This window comes from Rhipicephalus sanguineus, chromosome 5, assembly GCF_013339695.2.
Source record: "Rhipicephalus sanguineus isolate Rsan-2018 chromosome 5, BIME_Rsan_1.4, whole genome shotgun sequence".
NCBI lineage: Eukaryota > Metazoa > Arthropoda > Arachnida > Ixodida > Ixodidae > Rhipicephalus > Rhipicephalus sanguineus.
The window spans coordinates 26736126-26760634 of record NC_051180.1 but is presented as its reverse complement, the minus strand read 5'-3'; the positions used below and the strand labels follow the sequence as shown (position 1 = coordinate 26760634).

General features: G+C 45.6%; 2 protein-coding genes across 3 annotated transcripts in view; both read right to left on the bottom strand.

Moving 5' to 3' along the window:
* Positions 1 to 212: 212 nt before the first annotated feature.
* On the bottom strand, positions 213 to 18898 carry LOC119393389 (uncharacterized). 2 transcript variants are annotated; one of them, XM_037660364.2, is made up of 8 exons: positions 18713 to 18898; positions 15094 to 15256; positions 10620 to 10705; positions 7305 to 7463; positions 4994 to 5032; positions 4208 to 4348; positions 992 to 1270; positions 213 to 615 (listed from the first exon to the last, which is right to left on the bottom strand). In XM_037660364.2, the coding sequence occupies exons 3-8, from the start codon at positions 10674 to 10676 to the stop codon at positions 388 to 390; spliced, it is 903 nt and encodes a 300-aa protein (XP_037516292.1). In that variant the 5' UTR covers positions 10677 to 10705; positions 15094 to 15256; positions 18713 to 18898; the 3' UTR covers positions 213 to 387. The 2 variants fall into 2 exon arrangements, with proteins under 2 accessions (XP_037516292.1, XP_049272191.1); XM_049416234.1 differs by lacking the exons at positions 7305 to 7463; positions 15094 to 15256; positions 18713 to 18898 and having other exon boundaries at positions 215 to 615; positions 10620 to 10691.
* Positions 18899 to 20360: 1462 nt separating this feature from the next.
* Positions 20361 to 24509, bottom strand: part of LOC119393388 (nose resistant to fluoxetine protein 6) — a 31566-nt gene continuing 27417 nt past the window's right edge. Inside the window, exons 13-15 of the mRNA XM_037660362.2 lie at positions 24233 to 24422; positions 23039 to 23181; positions 20361 to 22195 (exon numbers count right to left, since the gene is read on the bottom strand). Of these exons, the coding sequence (XP_037516290.1) occupies positions 21887 to 22195; positions 23039 to 23181; positions 24233 to 24422 (642 nt within the window). The 3' untranslated portion in view covers positions 20361 to 21886. The remainder of the gene's footprint in view (positions 22196 to 23038; positions 23182 to 24232; positions 24423 to 24509) is intronic.

Genomic DNA, 24509 nt, shown 5'->3' with positions numbered 1-24509 from the left:
TTTTTAGTGGCGCAGTGGTGAATAGTGGGATTTACCCAATTTCTGTGGCACAAACCCGTTTATGAAGATGATAGTTTTTTGGTTCGCCGGACAAGGAATGATTTTGCTAAAAAGCTTTGCTGTTAAAAGAAATAACGCGAAGCGCTGTTGTGTTGACGGGACACGAACAGACAACACCGCTTCGTGATGTCTCTGTGTCCCGTGTGTTTTTGTGGTACCCCTTGCTAAAGTTATTGTTTCGCTTGAGTGTCCCTTTATGGAATTACCGTGAAACACTATTGAAATATGACGGTGATTTCCGAGTTATTTCCACGTGGCTTCAGAAAGCGCGACACTTTGTTCTGGCTTCATTGTTTTTTTGTTTTAATTGACCTTTTTTTTTTAAAGTCAGTCTATAACGTGAAATTCCAGGATCAGCATGTCGTCGACGACGTATCCAACACGCTGGTCTTCGAGTTCTTCGAAGAGGATAAACTTCTCGCGACCAAAGAGCGTGTTCCACATGTGCAGCGGACGGCTCGTGGAGCGGCGACGGTCCTGGCCCGAGACGCAGAAGTCAAACGTGTGGTCGACGTGGTCGACGCCCTCTCGTTGGGACGCCACTCGTATCAGGCACTGCATGTGCACGCAGGTTACGTTTACCGCATTGTACATAAAAAAAAAGTCACGTACCACAGTCATCGCATTGAGAGCGAATGAAGGCACGTCATGGCATAAGGTTGCCGCGTTACATTTGGAATTCACAGGCCTGAAGTGGGCTGAGGAAGTCAATTAAGAGGTCGGGAAGCAGAAACCGGATGTCTATTAGGAATCGGGAAGTAGAAACTGGAATTAACATTTAATTTCCTTCTTTTTCCGTAGTTATTTTTCTTTAGTTGCAGTTTATTTCGGTCACAAATCGGGCTTCGTTCATTGCACATCGTAGCCCATTTGCAGAATGTGAGTCTGGTAAGAGGGCTAGCTAGACGCCGCAGAAATTATTGCGACTTACCCTAGTTTTCTTCACGCAGCAACTGTCCATCCTGGCCAGGTCGACGACCTTGAACTGGACGAAGAAGGCCATGTGGGTTCCAGCACCGCCTGCGACGCCGTACAGGTTAACCTGCAGCCGAAACTTGCAGCCGGCCAGGCCGAAGAAGATCGGCTCACTGAGACAGTCTTCGCGGCGCGAGATCGCATGCCGGCGAAGTCGCCGGTACGACTCCAAGCACCAGACGAACGACGCTCCAGTTCGACGCAGTAGCGCTGCCGTCTTCCTCTCCAGAATGCTCTGAAACAAAGCACAAAGGATGAATTCTAAACTCATGAACCAAGCAGCAAAAATGCCAGGTGCGTTGCCAGAAATTCTTTCCGGAAATGGATCGAAAGGGAGGGAAGGGGGTGTACTCAACCACTTTTTATGTATGTTCGTGCGTGTGTTTGTATGTGTGCGTGTATGGACATGCAAAATCGAAACATTTTTCGGAGTTGGTGGGTGTGGGGACTGTTGAACCCTCCCCTGGCTACGTCAACACGTACTTTTCCGAAAGGATCTATAGCCACGAGGTCGAAAGCACTAGCGGGGGTTTCTGTTAGAGATTATACGGATAAAAACGACGCTCGTTTATCGTCAAAATTTGATTATTTGAACTACACTTCTCGTTGTAGCAGACGCTGTTACCAAGATAAATCTAAATGCGCAGTTCACTCATGAATAAAACCTTAATATATATAGTTTTCAACTAAGTGCTTTACGGCAACCATTTCGATTTACGAACTGCTACCGGGGGCACTGCAAGGCCGCATCACCTTTGAACAAATTCTAAAGATTGGTTCAAACGTTTGCTCGAAGGCACCAGGGCCCATTTTCACAAAAAACGACTAACACTACAGGAGTTCGTTAGAAATTATTTCGGCCAGTCATGGGGCTTGTCGTACTACTGCTGAATCTGGACGGCCAATGGCAAAAAGCGTTCACCAAAAAGAAGTTTTATTGATTCGGCACCAGTTTCGGTGCATATGCGCGATCAAGCTTGCGGTAACAATGCGTCTTGTTTAAAAGAGCTAGAGGTTGGAATGGTTTCATGACTAAAAACAGCTCGCACTATGACACAGCCTCAACATTACCTTATTTGAATCGTACCGCGCGCCCGACAGGCAGCATCCCAGACTACGCTTTTCAACTTATCGGCGTTCTACAAAGATAACCAATTGGCAGGCATTTCGATATCACCTAACAAGTGAATCAGACACTAACTGATACAGGCACCCTGTTATCCCTCATGGGCAAATTAAATGTGTGTTTAAAATTTGTTAAAATTTTTGATGATTACGTTGGAGTAGACTGAATACGAGAGACTTAGAGCAATACGCCGCAGAGCTGAAAGGAAATACCGGAGCACAGGTCATCTTGAAAATGACCGAGAATGCCAAAAAATACATGATCGTATGAGTCTGCAACTGGAGCGACTATAGGCTAAAATCGCTGGCGGGAATTCTGCACTTCAATTACCCCCCTTACACAAGAGTCAAAATTATGGAATGTCCTCCGCTCTGTAACACACGAACAGCCGTTCAAGAACCTGGATTTGGTCCGAAATGTACCGGAAACGAGCGTTGCGAATGAGTTTTGCCAGCTTATTACACGCCCAAGTGCAGCAGTGAGTACACTAGAGTACATAAACTCGGTAGAACAAGTCAAAGCACCGATAGCATTGGCTCTCCGTACTCATCATGACCGAGATCAGGTGTTTTCGCTAGAAGAATCAAAGAGCTCGCTTGTATCGTGCCGTCAGAAGACAGCAGCTGGGCCGGACGGGGTGACATATGCTGCTCTGAGAAACCTGGGTCCGGTGGCCACAAATACTTTGTTAAAAGTACTGAACGATGCATGGGTATCAGAATGTCTTCCTCCTTCTTGGAAAATCGCACGAGTCGTTCCGGTACTAAAACCTGGCAAAAGTCATTTATACGTTCCTTCCGTGCTGTCAGTCTGACTAGCTGCTTGTGTAAACTTATGAATGAATGAATGAATGAATGAATGAATGAATGAATGAATTTTAGTAAAAGGCCGGCAGTTTCCTCCGGGTGAGGCGGGGGCAAGAACCCCTGTCCCATCCCACCCTCCGTCGATGATGATGTAAACTTATGGAAAAGATTATTCATGCTAGGCTTCAGTGGAGGACAGAATGGACCAACGTACTGCCCGAAAATATGGCAAGCTTTCGAAGGTGTCGGTGTACGATGGATGCTATTTTCGATCTTGTTACACGTGTAGATTACGAGAGAAGTTGTGGGAAAGTCACCATAGCAGTGTTTCTAGACGTAAAGGAGCATTTGACACAACTAGCCACATACGCGTCTTGCATGGTTTAATTAAGTTGGGCATAGTTGGACGAACACTAAGAGGGATCTCAGAATTCTCGAAAGACAGGAAAATTTTGATTGAAAGTGTCGATGGCAAAAGCAAACAGCATAAAGTTGATCAAGGTGTTCCCCAAAGTAGCGTCCTCTGCCTATTTTTATTTAATGGTGTTATGGCTGAACTGTCACACATATTGCCTGCAACCTTGAATTATTCACTTTATGCTGACAACGTGCATATGGGCAGCGGATTCAAGTATTCAAGTCTTTCAGGATACGCTACAAGCAGGCCTAGCAACGATTAATGAGTTTTTGAAAAGCAGAGGTACATTTCTCTCACATGGAAAAACTGCTGTACTTCCTTTTACGAGGAAATTCCTCGAAAGATTTAAGCTCGGGATTGACTAAAGCGAGAGCAGCATTTTGGGCTAGTTGGTGATCCGTGACATCGAAGAAATTGCGCGACGAAAACACGGACAGAAAAAGACAAGTACAAACACAGCGCAAACTTTCAACAGTTGAAAGATTGCGCTGTGTTTGTACTCGTCTTTTTCTGTCCGTGTTTCCGTCGCGCAATTTCTTTGATGTCATTTACTAAAGCGTTTACGACTTGTGCTACAACACAAGTTTTTGGGTGTTATTTTAGAAAGACGGCTGTCATGGGCTTCGGGTTGTCTTAGGCAAATGCATGAGGGACCATATGATTTTTGTTCCTTGTGAGCGAAAACGCAGGTTGTGCCCCATTCAACGGCATCCCCGTCATTGCCCCACGAAGCACAGGTTAATGCTGTGTGTTAATCATTCACAACAAATAAACAACGGGTTGAAAACCAGTCATGCTTTCTGGAGAGAAATTCTTGCGCACCTGAGAAAGCTTCAGCTCGGCTATTTCCTTCATCGCAGCGTTCAGTAGTTTCCGCAGTTCTTTGAGTTCGGCGTCCGCATTCGTGCTGCCACTTTTCGCCTTTTTCCTCGGCGCGCCTTTACCTTTTGGGTCGACCGATTTCTGCAACATTGAAAGCACCACAAGCGACAAACAAAAGTCTAGATAAAGTATGCTATATCTTTGCAAACATGTGCGACTAGTTGTAGAATCGACGCATAACAAAAAAATTGAGGTATGCGACAAACTGGAAATTTCTGGTTTGTTCTATTGATTATCTCTTGGCACCGTGTACAAGTAGATTGTACGGCATGTTCACTAACATGTTGCCAGCACTTAGAAAAGTCTGCAGGCGTGCCGCGCGCAAGAAAGTAAACCTGTTCTTTCAATTCGCGTGGGACGTTCCCAGCGGAAGGTAACGGTCAATTTCATGCTACGTAAGAATCTGCAAATTTCCGCGACATTCATTGGCAGAAGCTCTATAATATCCGCTGTTTATTTAGACACAATGCAAAAGGTTTTAAAGCCGTACCGACTAAGTTTAGAATTTTGCGGCGTGCTGGCTCTCTGTGATTGTAAATGGATTCAGGGACCGGAAATGGAGCCATTGGGAGCCTTTATGACTGGTTTCAAACGCTCAGGGTCAATGACTTACGGTGTATTTTGTAATAACTGGTGCCTGTAGCGGTCAACAGCTTTTTTTCTAAGTCTATTCTAAGCCGACGTCATGCTACGAAATAAAACAAGAAATAAAAGAACACGACTCACTTCTTTGTCGCCCGTGACATGGCAGGTCTCGGAGTGTTCCTGAAAAGAAGTTTCAGCAAGCGTTCGACATTTGCAAGGAAGCATACGTGCTTCAGAATTTGTTGCAACAAAATGTATAGGAAATAATTCGTTCACTTTACGCATGAAAAACTAAGTATTGTTTGTGAGAACGCTTGGGCATGTTGCTCTCTATGTTATTTACAATAGCAAGTAAGTGGACGAAGACAGCAGTGTTCCGCTACTGTTCTTTCCATCTTTTCTTTAATTTCGCATGCGTTTCTAAAAATAGCAGAGCCGTTCGAAACTGTTTAAACACAGTGGTCTTTGCTGGTCCTCATTATAGTGTGTACATGCTATTAGCTGTTTGTGCAATGGCAGACAACGGCTTGTAATCTTGACGCCTTCCCTCGTGGTATTTTTGAAAATAAAGCTTCAATTTTTTAAAACGAAACATCGATGGCCAGAGTTCTTAAGATGGGAACTCTGACCTCTAGCTCGAACGAATGCACGACGACAGCAGGGGAAATGGTATTCCTGCCACGAAACTTATTCACGTAAACGCACCTATTGTCCCCACCTGTTTGGAATGCAGTGTTCGTGAGAGACCTTGTTTACAACTCTACATGGACACGGTATCTTGTCAAGTTTGTAACTAATATCAGTGCAACCTCCCACCCCTTTACTCCACTCCGATTATTAACGCGATAGCGTTAAACAGCTCGTATCGCAGAAATTCCGCCGTCGGCGTCGGGGCCGTTGGTTGTGAGCGAAAAATCATCATCTTGTCCGTGACCTAAAAATCGAAAAAGCTGCAAATAAAATAAATAATAAAAATGTTGGGTCCGAGTGAGAATCGAACCCAGGCCGTGGGCGTGGCAAGAAGGTGTCCTACCACACAACCACGCCACTGCTTGGAGCTGCACTGAAAGTAACTTTCATGCTTCCCAAAAATACGCGTCCTGTATACAGGTGTCAAAGTACGAGATGTAATATCGGAGTAATATTGCGTGGTACAAGCGTACATTGCCATCGGGCGTCACACCATGTCAATATCATAACGACTTGGTGGTTTAAAGACAGCCACCCGTTACAAAAGGCACACACATTACTGCGCCTATTCCCTTAAGACTACGTAGTGGGTGCATCGCAACTTCGGAAAAGTTTCTCGCGCATAATATCTCCTGGTTTAAAGCATGCTACCCATTACCTAAGGCACACACCTTAGTGCGCGCATTCTTTTAAACACTCGTAGTATTGGAACTGCGCACTAGGAACAGAATATCGCTATCGCGTTCAACTCTTAAAGGCGAAGCTTAAGCGTCCCCCAATTTTTTTCAGTCATTCACAGAGTAACATGAGCAATTACCATGTCGAGGAAGACTGCTGTCCTTCACTGCATGCAGACACTACATGTATACGCAAACTGCTCACACACTACGATTGCTCCTAATAAAAATTGGCAGTCAACCCTGATCCTGGCAATATAATTAGTGAAGGCGTCTAGTTTGTGCAAAATTGCACTTACGAAAGATAACCCCTCGTGAACAAGCTCGGTATATAGTGCTGCGGCTGAGAATAAAAAAAAAATGCACAGGTGACCAAGCAATAATACCTTTATGGGGTACATTTTAGCGCAAACTGTGAAAGAAAGCACGGGAAAAGAGTAGAGGAAAGCAGAAAGGTCGAGCGCTAAACTTCAACTGTTTATTCGAAAGGTGAGGCCAACAACAAATAACCATGTGCGCATGCGCGCGCCAGTAAGGGAAAAAATCACACTTTCATGTCAAATAATTGCATCTCGTTTTGGAACAGACAAACAGACGTATCACTGATACAACTCGTGCCTCTCTTCTTAATATGGAACGCCTCCAATAACTCTCGCGCTAATGTGTCACTGCTCCTGCCTATTACCTGGATCTCACGAAGCATTGCGCAGCCTGCAATTGTGAGCCTCTGCTTCGTGAGATCCAGGTAATAGGCAGGAGCAGTGACACATTAGCGCGAGAGTTATTGGAGGCGTTCCATATTAAGAAGAGAGGCACGAGTTGTATCAGTGATACGTCTGTTTGTCTGTTCCAAAACGAGATGCAATTATTTGACATGAAAGTGTGATTTTTTCCCTTACTGGCGCGCGCATGCGCACATGGTTATTTGTTGTTGGCCTCACCTTTCGAATAAACAGTTGAAGTTTAGCGCTCGACCTTTCTGCTTTCCTCTACTCTTTTCCCGTGCTTTCTTTCACAGTTTGCGCTAAAATGTACCCCATAGATTTCAACCAACTCGCCCAGCAACAAGTCTTACTCAATAATACCTTTGTTTCCTCTGCGAAGATAGCAGCTGTGCAAATCTTGCATATGACGCTTCTCTTGGGGCAAGCGGTGGTGCAATGCTCTATAAAATTGCTCAAAACGATATCCGCGTTACACAGATTGCAGGGAGCTGTTCGATAGGCGCATCTTTCCAGGTGTGGCTGAGAGATATGACGAAAAGAGAGATAAGTATCAATACAAAATATCAATAACGGTTACGCGTCATTGACATAGCAGATACAGCTGTCATAAAAAAAGTGGATACAACAGTACATTGACGTAGCCAGGGTGTGTGTGTGCGCGTGGGGGGGGGGGGGTGCAACACGCCCCTCTTAATTTTTTAAATTTTGCATGTGCATACAGTAAAAGCTCGTTAATTCGGATTTCACGGAACCGGAAAAAATGTCCGAATTAACCTAATGTCGAATTATCGAAAGTATCAAGAAAACAACAGACAAGTGCCTATTACATCAATGCATTTGAATTTTCTTTATGAACACTTACATCTTGTACTTATTTTGCATAAGAAAGTATAAAAGCCTCATTTTTCGTCATTCGCGACTTCATTCACAATGTGACCGCGACTCAAGAACCCCGGGTCTTAAGCCAAAACGTGCTCTGAACATATCGCTCATTACGTACCGCCACGTGCAATCACCACCAAAACGCGCACGAGATAATTTTTCAGCTGGTATAATGGCCGGCAACTGATCATTCATTCATCACATTGTAGCAAGCGAATTTTACGCCAGCATGCGGACCGCGGCTCAAGCTGTTCAACAGCTTCCACCGTGTTAGAGTTTTGTGACATTACACACACGTTGCCTGAAGTCAAAACGAAGATACAGAGTGATGCATCGGCTGTTGACAAAACCGTGATCGCTAACGACACGATCGTAGTGTCCACGGAGTTCTGAAGGCATGTGAGCGGCGTGCGTGCCCAGTAGAAACGAAAGTGCTGTGCACGCATCTGCTTCTGAATAAGCCTTGCTCGCTAATGCGCAGCCATGGATGAAGACTACGCAGTTTTGAAGGCGCGCGGCGAAAACGAAACTACTGCCTGTCGCAGCTTTGAGCACAGTCGCTGTCGACACAATCATATATAGAGCATACACAGTTCGCGTGCGCCGAGTAAAATCTAAAACGAAGCAAATATGCCGCAGCCGCTGAAGCCTTGGTAGCCAGCTAAGCCATTGTGGTAAGCTTTTGGATGGCGACCACGCCTTTCCGAAGGCCCGCGGCCTTTTCAAATATTCGCGAACACCGTTTTCACTTATTTGTGTCGTACCTTTGCGGCTGTTCGTGCTTGGCGCGCTCCAAGCATCGTCCGAATTAACCGGGTTGCGGCCAAATATGACCGAATTAACGAGGGTTTGATGCCATTGAACAATACATATGCTTGCCGGGACCAGAGAACACGCCCGAATTATCCAATTTTCCGAATTAACGGGGTCGAATTAACAAGCTTTTACTGTGTGTACACGCAAACATACAAACACACGCACGAAAATACATAAAAAGAGTCCGACCCCCTTCCCTTTCTCAGAAAAAAGTTCTGGCTACGCCCCTGGAATTGAAGAAGAAAGTTGCGACCGATTCAAAGCGCTTGTTGGAATCAACTTTAAGCACAGCTGCCTTGAAAAGCTTTAAATTAAATCTTATACGAAGATCATTTCACACACGCACTACTGGCCTTTAGCTTTCTATGACAATGTCTATCGTTAATGTGTAATATTGAGCTTACTGTAAAATTGCTATCTGCTTTTCTTTCTCTTGTCAGTGTTTGTATAAATCAGTGACTAAAATGTAATTGTAGCAATAATAGTAATAATAACTTCTTTCGTATTCCTTGTGGTACTTGTTATCAAAATATATACAGCAGCATCTCGTTAAAGAACGACTACCTTTCTTTTAATGATTTGAAAGAATAATAGAAAAACGCCGTTCACAACAACAAAAAAAAGATACTTTTCTTGCAATATCTTCACCATGACACTCATCCTCACTGAGCGAACATAAAGCAGAAAACTACCCAGAAAATATTCTTTTGTGGCATCGGGCAAAACTGTTCCGCAAGAATTTGTTACGAGAAAGAAACCTGTCAGCAACACAGTATCAGACATGTCGAATGCTCGCTTTCCGAAACATCGATCATACGAAAAAATTCGGCAGATACCACGCCTTGTGGGAATCCGTTTCATGCGAAGCAATCAGGCAGTAGCTGTCCATGCTGCATTTTTTGGCTTTGAGCCAAGCATTACGAGATGGATCGACGTGTTTTTGTAAGTGTTGTAGTAGTGCGCACATCACGGGCTTATCGGGCACGTTGACTACACTGGCGTTCAAAGGGTAATTTATGGTCTGACGTAACGTAACCACTCACGTTAGAGCACAGATGTCAGTATTACCGAAACGAAGTGTAATTTACGGTGCGATGATGTGAATATCATGTGCAACTTTCGTTAGCGTGTTCCTCCGGGGTCGAGCAGGGCTTGAATACAGCTTGCTGAATCATAGCTATGCAAATTAAAAAAAAAGTAATGTATTAGACTGCTCTAAAAGCGGAGCCAACACTGAAGCCACAATTGAAGTTAACTCGATATGACGCGTGTATTATAGAAGTACACATGTAATGTTCATTGCTTTATTATAAATATAGATAACCAGCACTGCAGCCACAATTGACGTGGCACCGACATTACGCCTGCCTAGAGTCTTTTTCCAATGCAGTTTTCAGATCTGGCGTGCCTCTGTGGTAGAATACCTGACTGCCACCCAGAATTCTCGGGTTCGATTCCTGCTGGGACGCTGACTTTTATTCTTTGCATTCGGCGGGTTAACGCGGCCGGTTTCCGTTTTTCTTAACGCTCCCGCATTTATTTTACCAATCTATCTTCTCGCCGTTCCTGGATAGATTTAAACTGTCACTCACTGGTGGCGCATACCCTCATACCGAGGCCCGTTGTATACGGGTATGTGCCACACGTGCCTTGGAGGGAAGGGTTTGACGCCGTACGCGACATGATTTTTCACATTATTCATGTCATGACCAGACAGTCATATTCGTCCAGTCATCTTATCCTCCCATGCCAATATTGGTCTGCACCAAGTTAAGAAGGCGATGACGAGAGCATCCAGACGTAGACGGCTAGATAGATAAATACGTAGATGGAAACGCTCAAAGTGCCTTTGGTTCGCTTAGAAATGCTTCGCATTTAATAATCCTTTGAGATATGCGTCGTCGCAGTAGTGAATGATCTCTCGTTGCGGAAGTAACACTACCGAAAACAACGCTCATTGGCAGACTCGAGGCCTACCTTGCGTTCCGTTTCCGATAGCTCCTTTTGGCACCCTTCATTTGGACAGCGCTCCATGCTCGTTCGCTTTCAGGAAGATGGCCGAGCTTCGTAGTTCGAGAACACAACAAGCTGTCACTGAAATGACTTAATGCTATCCGAAAGACAAGCCTTTCATCATCGTATGCAAAACAATCACACAGGAGATTTTTGCAAAGACCTCTTCCGAAGTACTGAAGTAAAAATTGTTTATCTCGAACGCTAATGATATGGCCTCCCATTCAATCCCGTCTGTGCAAGTCTATTCTTGAGGAGTTCATGCAGCCAAAAGACAAAAAAATGAGAAGTGGCACACTGAACGACTGGACTAGCAACTGAATTCACACTTATTAGTCCAGTCGTTGTGTGTGCCGCTTCTCTCCTCAGTGTTTCGTCTTTTGGCTGGTTGAAATCTTGAAGAATATGTGCCAACTTACACAGATCGCAGCTCATCTGCAAGTCTATGTGATGGAGATGAGTAAGAATGTATGTATCTACAGTGGCACTAACACTGAATATATACCTGCATCATAAAAAAGTCTGAACCAACTGTGGGAATGAAACGAAATGCTCAATGAAATTGCAACGAAAGGAAAAACACAAATGCTCAAACATAACTTAATCGTTATTATTATACTAGACGTAACAGTGATTAACATAATCACTGCAACGTAAAAGAAGAACGTGCTCAGTCGCTTACCACCAAGAATATATTTGCGCTTGTTTTTCGTATAGGACACGTACACTATAAAACCTGATATTTCAAGTCGGGTTTCAACGAATGCAATAAAATTATAGAACTAAGTAAATGTTTGGTTTCAGATTTCGCGCACGTGACTGAAGAAGCTACAAAACGCATAAGTTTTGCTGATCACCAGGAGGGCGTCAGCTAGGTTCCTAGGAATGCTCTGGTCCACAAATATTTACATTCGAAGGGTTTTTCATATGTGAACTGAAGATTTATCACCGGACTGTTAATCACAAAATGATGAAGCACGCGCGGGTCAAGGTACACAAGAAAAGTGGTTATTTTGGTTGAGTTGAACATGACTGTAATGAACATTTCTTGCTTTTGTAAAACATAATTCATGACTCGCCCCCGCTACCTAAAAACTGCCACTGCAAAATACCCGTATATAACAAAATATGTGGCAATATTTCTACTTTTGCTAAATATTAGCAACGAAAAAACGTACGCTTCGTATGCATGCTCTGATGAATATATGCGTGCTATTGTCAGCCAACATAACCTGCCGCACTGGCTCAGCAGCATTGGCATCCAGCTGATAAGCACAAAGCTCTCCACTCAGGGCAAGAACGAAACTACTGCCTGCCGCAGCTGCTGCGAATTAAATCATATAGATAGTCGCTATGGACAAGATCATTTAGAACGGTTTGGTCGTCATAACAGTAGCCGTATCACGGCTACCGTGGGAGTCACGTACCAATGTTTCGGCAGATGTTGTTGTTGGGGTCTTTACGTCCGAAAACCACTACATGATTATGAAGGACGCCCTAGCGGAGGGCTCCGGAAACTTCGGCCATCCGGTATTCTTCAACGTGCACCTAAATCTAAGTACACTGGCGTCAAGCATTTCGCCTCCATCAAAATACCGCCACCAAGGCTGCGATTCGATGCCGCGACCTTTGCGTCAGCAGTCCAGCACATTGGCAGATGTTAAGGAATTGCATGCTGCCATAAAAAAGAGAGTCCTTCAAAGATGCAAGCAGATCTGGCAAATGATGCATCAAAGACACCGAAACTCACCCCCACACCTCGCGCACCTCTCCAAGTTCTCCGCCACATGGCCTTGAATGCAGCAGCAACGGCGTCCAATTTCAACGGTGCAACCGCACAAACTTAGGACTTGACGAGGAGTCAATATTACGAGATGTAACAAATACAAATTACAGATTTTTAAAAACCTGCACCCTTAAGATCTATAGTTTGAAGCTCATGCGAATGAGATACACGCAATGTAACTTTTGTTTCATAATCATCGGTCGTTAGGTTTTAAAGTAAACACGGGCGTTGTAAATACAGTCAACGTTGTATTCACATTTGATATCAATCGCGCCGTCACTCGCCTGCCTGCGTCACGAGAAAAACCCCTGCACTCTTACAAAAACCAAGCGTGATATTATGTCAACATAACGTCCATCGAGAACAGCGAGAACTCAACGGAAACACAGCGGTATATGTATACGTCTGCAGTGTGTCTTTTTAACGGCGAAACTCTTAAATTCTTTCACTATAGGACCCATATAGACCCATGCAAACCTTAGGCTGTAGACACCCAGTCGCAAAAATACAAAGATAAAAAACAGTCTAGATGTGCACTTGCAGAAACAGAAGGTAAATGAGTTAAAAATGTGAAACTGACCTTCCTTTCACCACGGAGCACAGCGCCAACACCTGATTAGGTCTTCATCGGTTTACTCCAGAGAATGGCAAAACCAGACTCCCGTCGTTAAATGCAGTTCGGTTTTTGCCGCGACCAGTGATTGCTGCAAGGGTCGCGAGACGATCACTGCGACCGCAGAGTCGACGGTTTGCCAGTCGCTGAGGCGAGATAAATATTTATCATTCATCCGGCTTGATTGTGCAGCGCTTCGAGTCCGCGTTGATAAAATGTCGCTCGTATTTCCTTTTCCTATTGTTTTGAAGCGTGTGGCCTATGCGAGATACCGCTAACGGCACGGTATATCCGCGTGCAACAATGGACATTCAGGAAGGAGGTGTCGCGACTACTCTTGAAGTTTTTAAACGTTGCAGACCTCGCATGTGACAAGTGATGAAGTACTCTTGAAAATTTTAAACTGATTCCCGGCCACGGCGGCGGCATTTAGATGGGGTCGAAATGCAATGAACGTCCGTGTGCTTCATGGTGTGCTTAGATTTACGTACATGTTAAAGAACCCAAGGTGGTCGAAATATCCGGAGCCCCCCCCCCCCCCTTCCCACTACGGCGTCTCTCATAATGTCATTTTTTATGGACGTAAACCCCAACAATTATTGCTATTAAATTTTTTAACGCCAGACCTCGTATGTGATTGGTGATGAGTGGCACTCATATTGCGACATTGTGTGGTGATAAGGGGGACAGGGACAGCTCCGTGTGCTTGGGATAGCTCATGGGCCATTGACATGTGCATTATTGCGTCGCGTTGCGCGCGCCCTCTTGGTACCTCAGCAGCAGTTCGCTTTAAAAAAGAAGGATCACGTTTTGAACATAATATGAAAGGAGGAATGTGGGCGGGGCAACTGCCTGCATCTCTCACAAGGCTAGATCCGCCTGCAACCCACAACTTCTTCCTCCTCCTTCTCCTCGAGTCTGGGACCGGAAACTGCACGAGGTGACTGGGGCAATGCTCGGGTGCCAATGCCGACAGTTTCACATTGTTGTTACAACGCGGTGCAAAAAAAAAAAACAGAAAAAGATATATAGGAGATAGAAGCATTGCTATAGCTTTCCGGGGCTCTAACTATGTACACCACAATTTCCTGATAACTATCACAGCCACAAAAAAGAAAAATCGAAAAAAAACGGCGATGGTAGACTACCTCCTGCACCCGTACAACGCTGCACTTTATGTTCACAAGTTTAACTAATGGGAGAAAGGCTCACAATATTTAGGATGCCTCACTCGCATGTTATAACATCTGGTCTAACAAACTTACAGTACAGTATAAGGTAAACTGTGAGAGATGCCATATGAGATACGCCGTGTCGTCTTTACCGGTCATGGACATAACTGCTCTTCAAGTCATTTCTCATTACAAAGTGACACGTCACGAGCATGAAAAAAAAAAACGTAATTTTGTTCAAAGTACTGTCGCGGATACGGAAATGCCACTCAATGGGAGAAACGACAACGACGTTGATACGTGGTCTTTTCCTGCCATTTGATAGCACTCGTTAATAGGCAGTTTCCGAATAGCGTACGCTAAGTTAGCGTTAGCGGGAGCCCGCAAGCGGTTAACGACGCATGCGCAGTTGCGCGAAAAGCCAACGCAAAGCTTTGCGTACGCTATTCGAAAACTCCCTAATGTCTGTTAGTGTTGCTCAATAATGGCAGGTGTAGCCTCAGGGGCGTAGCCAGAAATTTTTTTCGGGGGGGGGGGGGTTCAACCATACTTTATGTATGTTCGTGCGTGCGTTTGTATGTGTGCGTGTATATATACGCAAGCAAAACTGAAAAATTTGGGGGGTGGGGGTTTCAACCCCCCCCCTCCCTTGGCTACGCCCCTGTACAGTAGCCTGAATAATGGTACATGTTGGCTATCATGTTGGCTATCCGCTTTTACAACATCTCCATTGTCTTTAAGTAATCTCAATCGAACGATGGAGCTATTTCCGAGTAGACTTAATTATCATTCCCTTACACAGAGCAACGCGTCAGTTTGCTCATTTAAACCATCAGAAAATGGGTCGGGACAGTCGCAACGACGTACCTGTCAACACATTGCTCCGAGAATCAACACGATCCCAAGGCGTGGCTGGCAATCGCTCTGGTGGCAGTTTCTGCCTTGCTTGCCGTGTAGCTAAACAAAAACCCCAACGATCGAAGAGACGCCGGATGAGCAGCCCCTCCTCGTCTTTGGCTCTGTCTGGCGCCTGCATGCCACGTCGCAGGCGGTGTCGGTTTGCGCAAACGTAAACCCGCCGACGCCTGGACGCAACGGCGGATGGGGATCACGCTTGCAGAACCCGCACGAGAGCTCAGACAATCACATCCGCTTTCTCTAGTCAGAAGCGACGTATTGTGATCGTGTACAGCGTACTTAGTCCAGTGGCGTAGCAAGAATTTCTTTTTTTTTTGCGGGGGTTGGGGGGGGGGGGTTCAACCAACCTTTACGCATAAAATATTTAGATGCCTAAGCACAACCAGAAAAAAGACCAAGCACAGAAAAAGACGCTCTTTTCCTGTGCTTCGTCTTTTTTCTGGTGGTGCTTAGGAGTCAAAGCTTTTTCCTCGATGTGTACCTACTAGCCCAGCAACAAGTTCTAAACCTTTATGCATTGTCGGCGTGTGTTAATATGTGCGCGTGTCTATATATACACATGCAAAATTGAAAAATTTTTGAGGGGGGGATTTGAACGCCAGTGACTTGGTCCGTCGGAATGACTTCCGATTTTAATTCGTTAAGCACTAGAATAGGCCAACTGAAAATAGTCACAGTTTCGCCGCAAGGGCGATGCAATAAATACGATAGTAACGAATTGGAATGTTATACGAAGTAAGGCTAGCAGCTAACTGCATTAGGATCGGATCTGGCGCAACTACAAAGCGCCGGCATAAGGAGGTACGGCTGCTCAAATTAACGAAGCGGTTTTCATGCTGTATATCGCTTCAACACGAAGTCAGTGGCGAAAGCACAACACATACAAGGGTATCAGCCGCCTACTGATGTCAGTCGAGATAGCGCGCGCGATCGCGCCCTCTTGATCAAAATTCGCGGTTGCTGCCCAAGCGACGCCTCGAGTATCTATACAATTGCTATCGCAATAAAAAAAAAAATTCCGGCAGTGTGAAGTCTACCGTATTCACTCACGTAATACGAGTACAGAGAGAGAGAGAGAGAGAGAGATTTATTTACAGAAAGGCAGAGACATGAGTACTCCGCAATGCTAGTGCAGGACGTTCCTCTTGCCAAGTGTTGGATATTTAGGCATTTGAAGGTAATTTGATGCAGTTCCTTTGTGCTATGTCTGAACAACTGAATGACCTAAATAAAGGTATGCTAACGCACTGCTGTCACATTCGTTGTGGATTCACTACTAAATTTTTATTTCTGTGATTCCTACTGATGCAGGGCCATCGCCGAGGACCTCGGAAGACGTTCATCGAATGGTGGGTCTCTGGCAGCCTAGCCCCGGGCACAAGTAACAACCATCGGACGAATAAAGCTTATTCGACTCAACTACTGATGCACCAAGAGCCACATTTCTGTTAAGGCCCAAAATAGCGATTTGCGCGAAAAATTTGAGCGGAGCTCAGTCATCGATTTTGCTGAAGGAGTCATGTCCACGAGCACAAATTCTTGATGCATCTCAAAAGCTATGGCTGGTAGAGGAGGCTGCCAAAGTGACAGTACCAGAAGTAGCAAAAGTGGTTGACTTATTGATTTGTAATCGATTTTTTCTTTCATGCGTATGTGCTTTATTTCGGCACGATACTCCCACTTCTTCGCCTGGGTGTGTTCCACGGCAGTAAAAAGCAGCAGTCGTAGTGCATCGGTTGGTACTTGCATGCTGCCTTGGGAGCCTCCTTGAGCTTGCTGGGTGTGGATGGTAGTATGGTGTTCAATGGAGCATAGACACATCCGTACGACGTAGGCAGAAACTTTTTTTTTTTTTGGGGGGGGGGGGGGTCACCTCCTTGATCTGATCTGAAGTGGGGGCCACGTCGGCAGACGTGGTCTAGTGTCATTTCGGGCCCTGTATGCCACGGCAAAAAAAAAAAAAAAAACGGGGGCGGGGGGGGGGGCACGGGCCCGGTGTGCCACCCACTGGCTACGCCACTGCGTACGACAGTTGAATGACTAATCTGCGGAATCAAAAGTTCCCAGCATGAATGATTGCATGGAGAGCAATAATTTTAATACTTTAAACATGGGTCCTTTTTGTCTAAGTACAGTTCTCACGGATTGAAAGACGAAAATTTAAGGCTAAGTTATGCACGTATATTCGTTTCCAGCGTCTACAGTTCGCGTCGCATCGGCGTAATTTTGACTTACCTCAGAGACAACATTACTTTTAGTGACCAGATTTGCAGCGATATGACGTGGTTGTCAAGTAATTGTCACAAGTCGCCAATGAGTTAAATATAGAACAGTTTAATGGAGGCAAACTAGTGGCTTTAAAAACAAACTGCACTCATATAACTACACTGGCGGACAGCACGGTGGCCGGAATACCTGTCAAACGCCTATACTATCGATATATTCCACATTGCACATTCCAGACTTATCGCATGCTCTCGTGCATACGTCACAAAATCAGTACGACTGTATATTAGCGTCACTATTCACGTAAAATATGATTACAGAAGGGGGCAACAATTCTACAGAAAGTTCTTATACCTAAAGGCCTGCCTTGCTGAGCGATAACATTGCAACAGCTGTCAGTCGGTGAAAAACAGTCACTGCAAGAAAGGCGAACAAGTACGCGCGTGAAGATAATGGTGACTTCGATTTCGGGGACTAGTCGCGCGCATATTTATGTAATGCAGATGATACTGCACTTCCTGCGTCCGCCAGTGACATATGCACTAGTTGTCAGACTTTTCTAGTTAACCTCCCTGCCTTTCCGCATTACATTTCTCTCTCTCTCTCTCTACCAGAGCACCCCTGTACTCATGTACAGGGGTGCTCAAAAGTTCCCATGCCGCGCTGCCATAGTAATACATAAGATAGCGGCCTGGAAATATTTGACCACCCATGTACATGACGTAAATGTGGCTTTAGAATATTTTGCATGATGCTGAGTGCCAGCAAGAACGGAATTATTGCATGTCACAATCAGATCGTGTGTTTATAAACTACAATTACGGAATTCCCACGGTGAAATCTCTTTAATGGGAGGAAGGAAAGAAGAAATAGACAGAATGACACGGAGATAAGCAATTTCCTAGGGGGGCTTACTTGTGCAGGGGAAAGGGGGTAAGAGGAATAAAAGACAATAGAAAAGAAATGTTACAAAATAGCAAAGGAAGCAAAGAAAAAAACGAAGAAAAGGCTTATAATTTGTGTGCAAAACCAGTTGCCCGTTAGAAGTACAACGTTTTGAACACCCTCTGTACTGGGGACGGTCTCTGCCAGTGTACCAGGAACCTTTCCTCCTATAAAGGGTGATTGCCAAGTCTACCTAACGTACTTGAATATCGCTACTTCGTGCTTCCCAGCATAACGCCATAAGCCAGTAGTCACACGGCATGTTCGAAACACTAAATAATTTTCGGTTGTTTCCCGCATTTACTAGGCAATGTATAGGCAGTGTTTGCTCTGTTTACTAGACGATAACACAGAATAGCCGTGATGCATATGGTAATAATTAATTGGTATGACTTACCGAAGTCGCACTTGACTACGAATGTCGACGCCGTGGTGGAGTGGACCGCTTCCATTCACACCATTTCTTGATGTGAACGTATTCAGTGCCGTCCAGTGCTGTGTTAAGTGCTCCAGCTGGCCGCCCCATTGCGGGGCTACGACTGACGATAGCTGCAGGATGCGAGACTGTATATATAAGCCTAGTAACATGCGAAGACTAAGAGACGCAGAAGTGCTAGTTACAACTAGGGGCGTTGACAGGCGTATTTCTTTACCGAACACGCACTGAAACTGATGGTGTTCGCGGTTTCGCCGTATACCGCGATAACATAGATTCAAGCACGTGGGCTGATAACGTACCCCCGCACCCAAAAGTTTGCGGAACGCGAAATTTCCAAATTTCAGAGAACGCTATATTCCGGCTTTGTCTGACAACATAGCCTCCAAATCAATGCTCCAGCCTGTAGTAGTGCCTGCGACCTACACAGCTACCCGCTAGGTTAGAAGCTCCGTGCACCAACAGAGCAGAAATTCGCATTTTCAGTGGAGCCCGTGTTCCGAAAACTTTTGTGGGCGGGTTACGCGCGATCGTTTTACGACCAATAGTTCGCGCTTACTGAGCGTTAGAGATGCCGTTCCTTTTGCACTGTCATCCGAGAAACCACGGCAAAATGAGGAATACAGCAGACTGTGGCTCTTGGGCAGTGATTCCAGCCATTACGCGTATCACGTGGTCACATTAGGGACTGCAGACAGTGTATGAAATCAATGTAACCAAACGCACTTTTTTTTTCGTGCCGCATGGCACGCGTTATCAACCTACGCCAATGTTTTCATTGACCTGCGGCGCGGTGAGACAGCACCTTCAGAGCACGCGTACACGTGGCGAAGGAAAACCGGCTACCAACGTCACCGCTGGTTTAAAGCAATTCATGCGGGTTTGCACCTTCGTTAGGCCATTGATACTCATACGCAAAATTTTCCGGACTCAGCAGTCACCCCGTGGAGCGAAGCGGCCAGCGGTGGACGGCACAGTGCTTGTACAATGAAATTTCTGTACACAAGCTTTTTTCAGTTGTTGTTGTTGTTTCAGGCCACGACCCCTTGCCTCTGAAATGTTCGTGCCGCACTTTGGTAGTAGAAACCGCATCTTGCTTATAAAGCAGTAGAACGCCAAATAACCATTGAGTCACGGCAGATAGTGATTGACGTCTCCTTGTAACGTTAGCGATCAGCTGCTGACAGGTTACTGAGATGCCAGAAACTCCAAGCGTTCGGAGAAATGACGTCACAAGCAGCGGCACCAAACCCTTTTGAATGTCGTCGTTGTGAAGAAAAAAGAAAAGCTGATCACGACGTGTCAGCATCGCCTATTGAAATGTTTGATCTTTGAACCTCAGCGCGATATGACGTGTTCAAACTGCGCGTACTTTTGTTTCCCTTAGCTTCACGGTGAACTGAGTTGCAACCTTTGACCTTGAAATCAAATTCGCGACTTACCTGGCCATCCGAACATCTGCGATATCCATTGCCGCTACACTTTTGTTGATCTAAATTATAGAATAATAAAAATGACTAATTAAATGTTTCAGGAAAACAATGAAGCCTAAAATGGAGTGCGCGTGGGTGGCGTCGTTGCTAGGAAAAAAAAGATGGAGAAAGAGACCACGTTGAGTCATATATTCGAGTTTATTTCACCGCCAATGTTTGGATAAAGGAGATTTTTTTTCACAGAAAGGTATTGCATGTATAAAATATTCACAATGGTTCAATAGAGCATCTTAATTTGCTGCATTTCAAAAAGCCGAATAAGCTATTAAATCAAGGCGGTTTCACGTACGAATGCATGGCTAAGGTTGACAAGTGAAAATACAGTGGAATCACAAGAAACGAGTTCTCCCAGATGTGCTGGGATAAGAGAGACTAGTGAATATTCAGAACATGCCTTCATCGACCAGGCAGCACTGTCCATTATAGGCAGTCCGCGCGTTGTGTGCCTGTGAGCATCGTCTACGATTATATACACAAAACTCTTGATAAATACCCTGTATAAAGCTGCGCTGCTCTTTAACGTGAGATTTTTTTATCAGTGTTCCGACCTTCTCACTTCAAGGTACAAAACACTTATTTTTCTTCTCACTGCTCAGCGTATACAGACAGCAAAGAAGGTTCGTAAAGAGGTGGTGGTGATGGTGATGTTGCCACAGGCGGTGTTAGCCTGGCATACCTGGCCGGCAATTGCTCCGCCTGAGCGACTCTTTCCATGTAGTATGCCTCACCATACATCACTTAAGCACGTCTCTCGTAGAAAGCGTAAAAGTATAATAGCCACTTCCTTGCGAACCATCCACAAACCTGCCGGAAACACAATGTCTTCACAGCATCCATGGGGAAACCCTCTTTTCTTCATAGCGTCCATTAGTGTCTCCCTTTCGGAGCAAGAGCGCTTAGAGGAACAGATGTAGTGATGTATATCCCCAGGTTCATTGCACTCAGTGCACAACGGGAAAGGAGCGCCCTTTACTTTAAACAACCATGCAGGAATGTACCCACTACTCTCATGCAACTAGCAGACTCATTAAACAGCTTTCCCAGAAGGCTGTGACAGGGAGTTCCGTAGGGGCCCTTTTTTATGATGAATATATGCAATGAATAATACGGTGATATAAGCTTGGCTAAAACTCAACGCGTCATGACTCGCAGTCATTTTCGACACTGTGAAAACATCGTTCCTGAATATCTTGCCTTCAAAATGTTCAGGCGGCAAATAACATCAGCCGATGCCCTTTAGAGACACAACAATAGGAAAGACCCGTTCTAAATAATTTCACAGTCCAAGAGTACACGCTTTCAACAGCTGCCACTGGCCAGTGTTCAGCAAGACCAGCAAACTTTTTCTTCTCACTCGAAGGTCACTGGTGTTCTTTCGCTGGCCCGTCTTTGGCTTCGGGTTTTCAACACCTCCGGTCGGGTGCGTAACCCGCGCACACAAACACGCACACACACACACACTCCTAAAGTTTGTGAGGGCACCGAAAAGGGCCACACGACGAAGTTCAGGATGCCCGTCATGTCGACACACCGTGGAGTGGGAGGAGTGGTCGCGAAAAGCGTAACACAGACTTTCCCCGACGCAAATGGGAAAAAAAATGAAGTTCGCATCAATGAGATATCGTGATGATGTCCTAGTCGCTCATAAACGACACGACTGCGGTACGGTCTCCGGCGGCGCGGTGCCAGCGGCTGCCGCTGAAAGCTGCTCCTGCCCCACGACGACCGTGGGTATGATGGGCGGCTGCTTCTTGCCGTTTGCGGCCGACGCCCAGCCCTTGTTGCGGCTCGCACCACCGTGCCTGAAGTGCTGGTTCCCGTGTATGGTCTTCTCAATTCCGTTAAAGGCCAAGAAGGTCTTCTCTATTACGCCCGTCGGACATTCGCACAGAACGAAAATGCCATAACTCAACAAGCAGCTCCATACGAAGATCGAGAACGTCGTTGATATCTGCGCGGCAAAGAGAGATAAGAACACGTTTAATATAACAGCATCAAAAAAAAGTAATCTTATTCGGCAAGCACTTCTTTTTTCCTTTCCACTGCACATATTAGAGATTTCGCTGGCCATTAATCCCATTTAACTGTTGTTACGAAGCAACCGGGCACCAATAATTGGCTACCAATATTTCACCAGTGCAGTGCAGCATACCAGTTTTTCTAGATTGGTTAATGTCCCTACTCCCCCCCCCCCCCCCTCTTTCGCTCTCCTGTTCCTTCCTTCCTAGCAATATTTCTGGCTAAGCAACGCCAAATGTTCTACTAAAGGCTACTACTTGATGAAAATGCTTAAATTTCCAACAACTAACATTACGACGCTGTTGTTTTCCGCAGAGAAAATTAGCTCACTTATTCAAGTGAGCTGCTGAAGACGGAGCTCGGAAGGGAAGCCCCTTTTGGGGGAATACAGTATTCGATTTTACCGCTAGAATAAATTTGCGTACACGAAAGATAAGCATAAATGTCGTGCGCTTACTGCTCAGCACCTCTACCAAACGCTTGTGAGTGATGAAATTAATACATATTTTGTTTTAATGAGGAATGTTACCTTAGATTTCTGAGTCGTGACCCCCACTAAAGCTTGTCGTGATTGCCAATGAGCCACCAATAACAACGGAGAGAAGAAATGCGTACACGTGCTTAAGTCATGCTATTCCTAAGCCTAGGAATCCTTCAAACACCAAAAGAAAGCCTAAATGCTGTACGACAAGCCTTTAAGTCGGTTGTAACTCCTCGCAAAACGGCTATCACCACACGTGGGCAAGCAATAAATTTCAGGTTACAAAGTACTCACCACTCCGAGCATAGAGTAGTAAATGCGCTCCCTGGCGACGAAGCACATGACGACGAAGTACGGCAGGTGCACGAGGTACACGCCGAATGACAGCCGGCTCAGAGGCACGAAAGCGCCCCACGACAGGAACCTGCCGACGAAGCCTGCAAGTGGACAACGCACACATGAGAACACGAACGTGATTGCTATTAAGGGCGCCACATTGGACTATAGCGCCAAGATGCTGGTTTTATATAGCGACACGGTCAAAAATGGGTCAACATGTTGGTCCAGCTTAGCAATTATAAGCACTGCAAAAAAGCTATGAAAGTTAAGAAAAACGATGCATTGAGCCAGCTGCAATATCCAATGCACACGTTCCGGGTTGACATGAATGCCGAAAAGATTCCCAACGAGAAAACACCTCTGACAGCGACGAATATTTTCAATGTTATTATGACTATTGCCGCTGAAACTGCAGTAGACTGCCGGAGTGTTCTGAGTTTAGATCGCTTTCGGACGCAGCGAATCAACCCGACCTGAAAATAGTTCGTTGCACCAACATCCAATGCTATACGGCTTGCTTCGATTATGCTGTCTTCTGTAATATCTCGCTTTCACAAGTACCGCTTCTAATTCGCACCGAAGTGTCTCCTGGTTAACCTACCTGTCTTTCACTAAACGTTTCTTTCTCTCACGCATGGAAATGAAGAATCACTTAGAACATGACTGTAAAGGCTCGTTCACACATGCGACCAGCATCGGTCGCGCGACCGAGTTAGTCGCAAACGGTCGCAAATGGCCGCTTTGATCGCAAAGCGACTGCTTTGGCTCAATCCCTCGCTGCTCGATTTTTCAGCCGAGCGATTGCAGTCGCAAACGTCTGAACCAATCGGGTGCGCAGGAACAGGACGTCAGCTTATTTTACGGGGCAGTTACCATACGAGCCATACGTGAGCAGACGTGAATACTATGGGGGCGACGGGCATAAGTCACACGCAGGAGTGAACATCGGTCACCTTGAGTCGCTTTTTGGTCGCCAGTCGCAAATGGTCGCGCGACCGGTGCTAGTCGCAAGTGTGAATGAGCCTTAAGATCCAGCAAAGAACACTGTAAAAGTGACGTTGACATTGGTGTTCCTTTTCACCGTGAAATAAGCGTTCGTACTGTGCACCTTAAAAATTTTGCCATAGAAACCAACTTCACTCCACCCACCTCCTCGGCCACGGGCACAGGCGATGACTAGCCAGCTGAGGAAAGCAGACCACAGCAGTCGGTCGAAGAAGGCGAACGCCACGTCCTCCCACGCACCAGGGTTCACAATGCCGGCGTTCCAGCGTCGACGAGCTAGGACACAGGTCAGCGCACAGGCAACACTGGCGCACCAAAGCACCACCTCGGTAGCCTGCGTGTATAACAGAGAAAAATGAACAACTTTAGCCTCCATTAGGGCATTTGCGCTTCGATATTTTCATTCAGATCTATGGAACAC

Bases quoted from the DNA above. Each gene is read 5' to 3' on its own strand.
- LOC119393389 (XM_037660364.2), bottom strand. From the start codon at position 10,676: ATGGAGCGCTGTCCAAATGAAGGGTGCCAAAAGGAGCTATCGGAAACG. The intron at 5,033-7,304 runs GTATTATTGAGT...ACTTCTTTTCAG, and splicing joins TCTTCGCAGAGGAAACAAAG to GAACACTCCGAGACCTGCCA. The intron at 616-991 runs GTAAGTCGCAAT...GTGCACATGCAG, and splicing joins GCTGCGTGAAGAAAACTAGG to TGCCTGATACGAGTGGCGTC.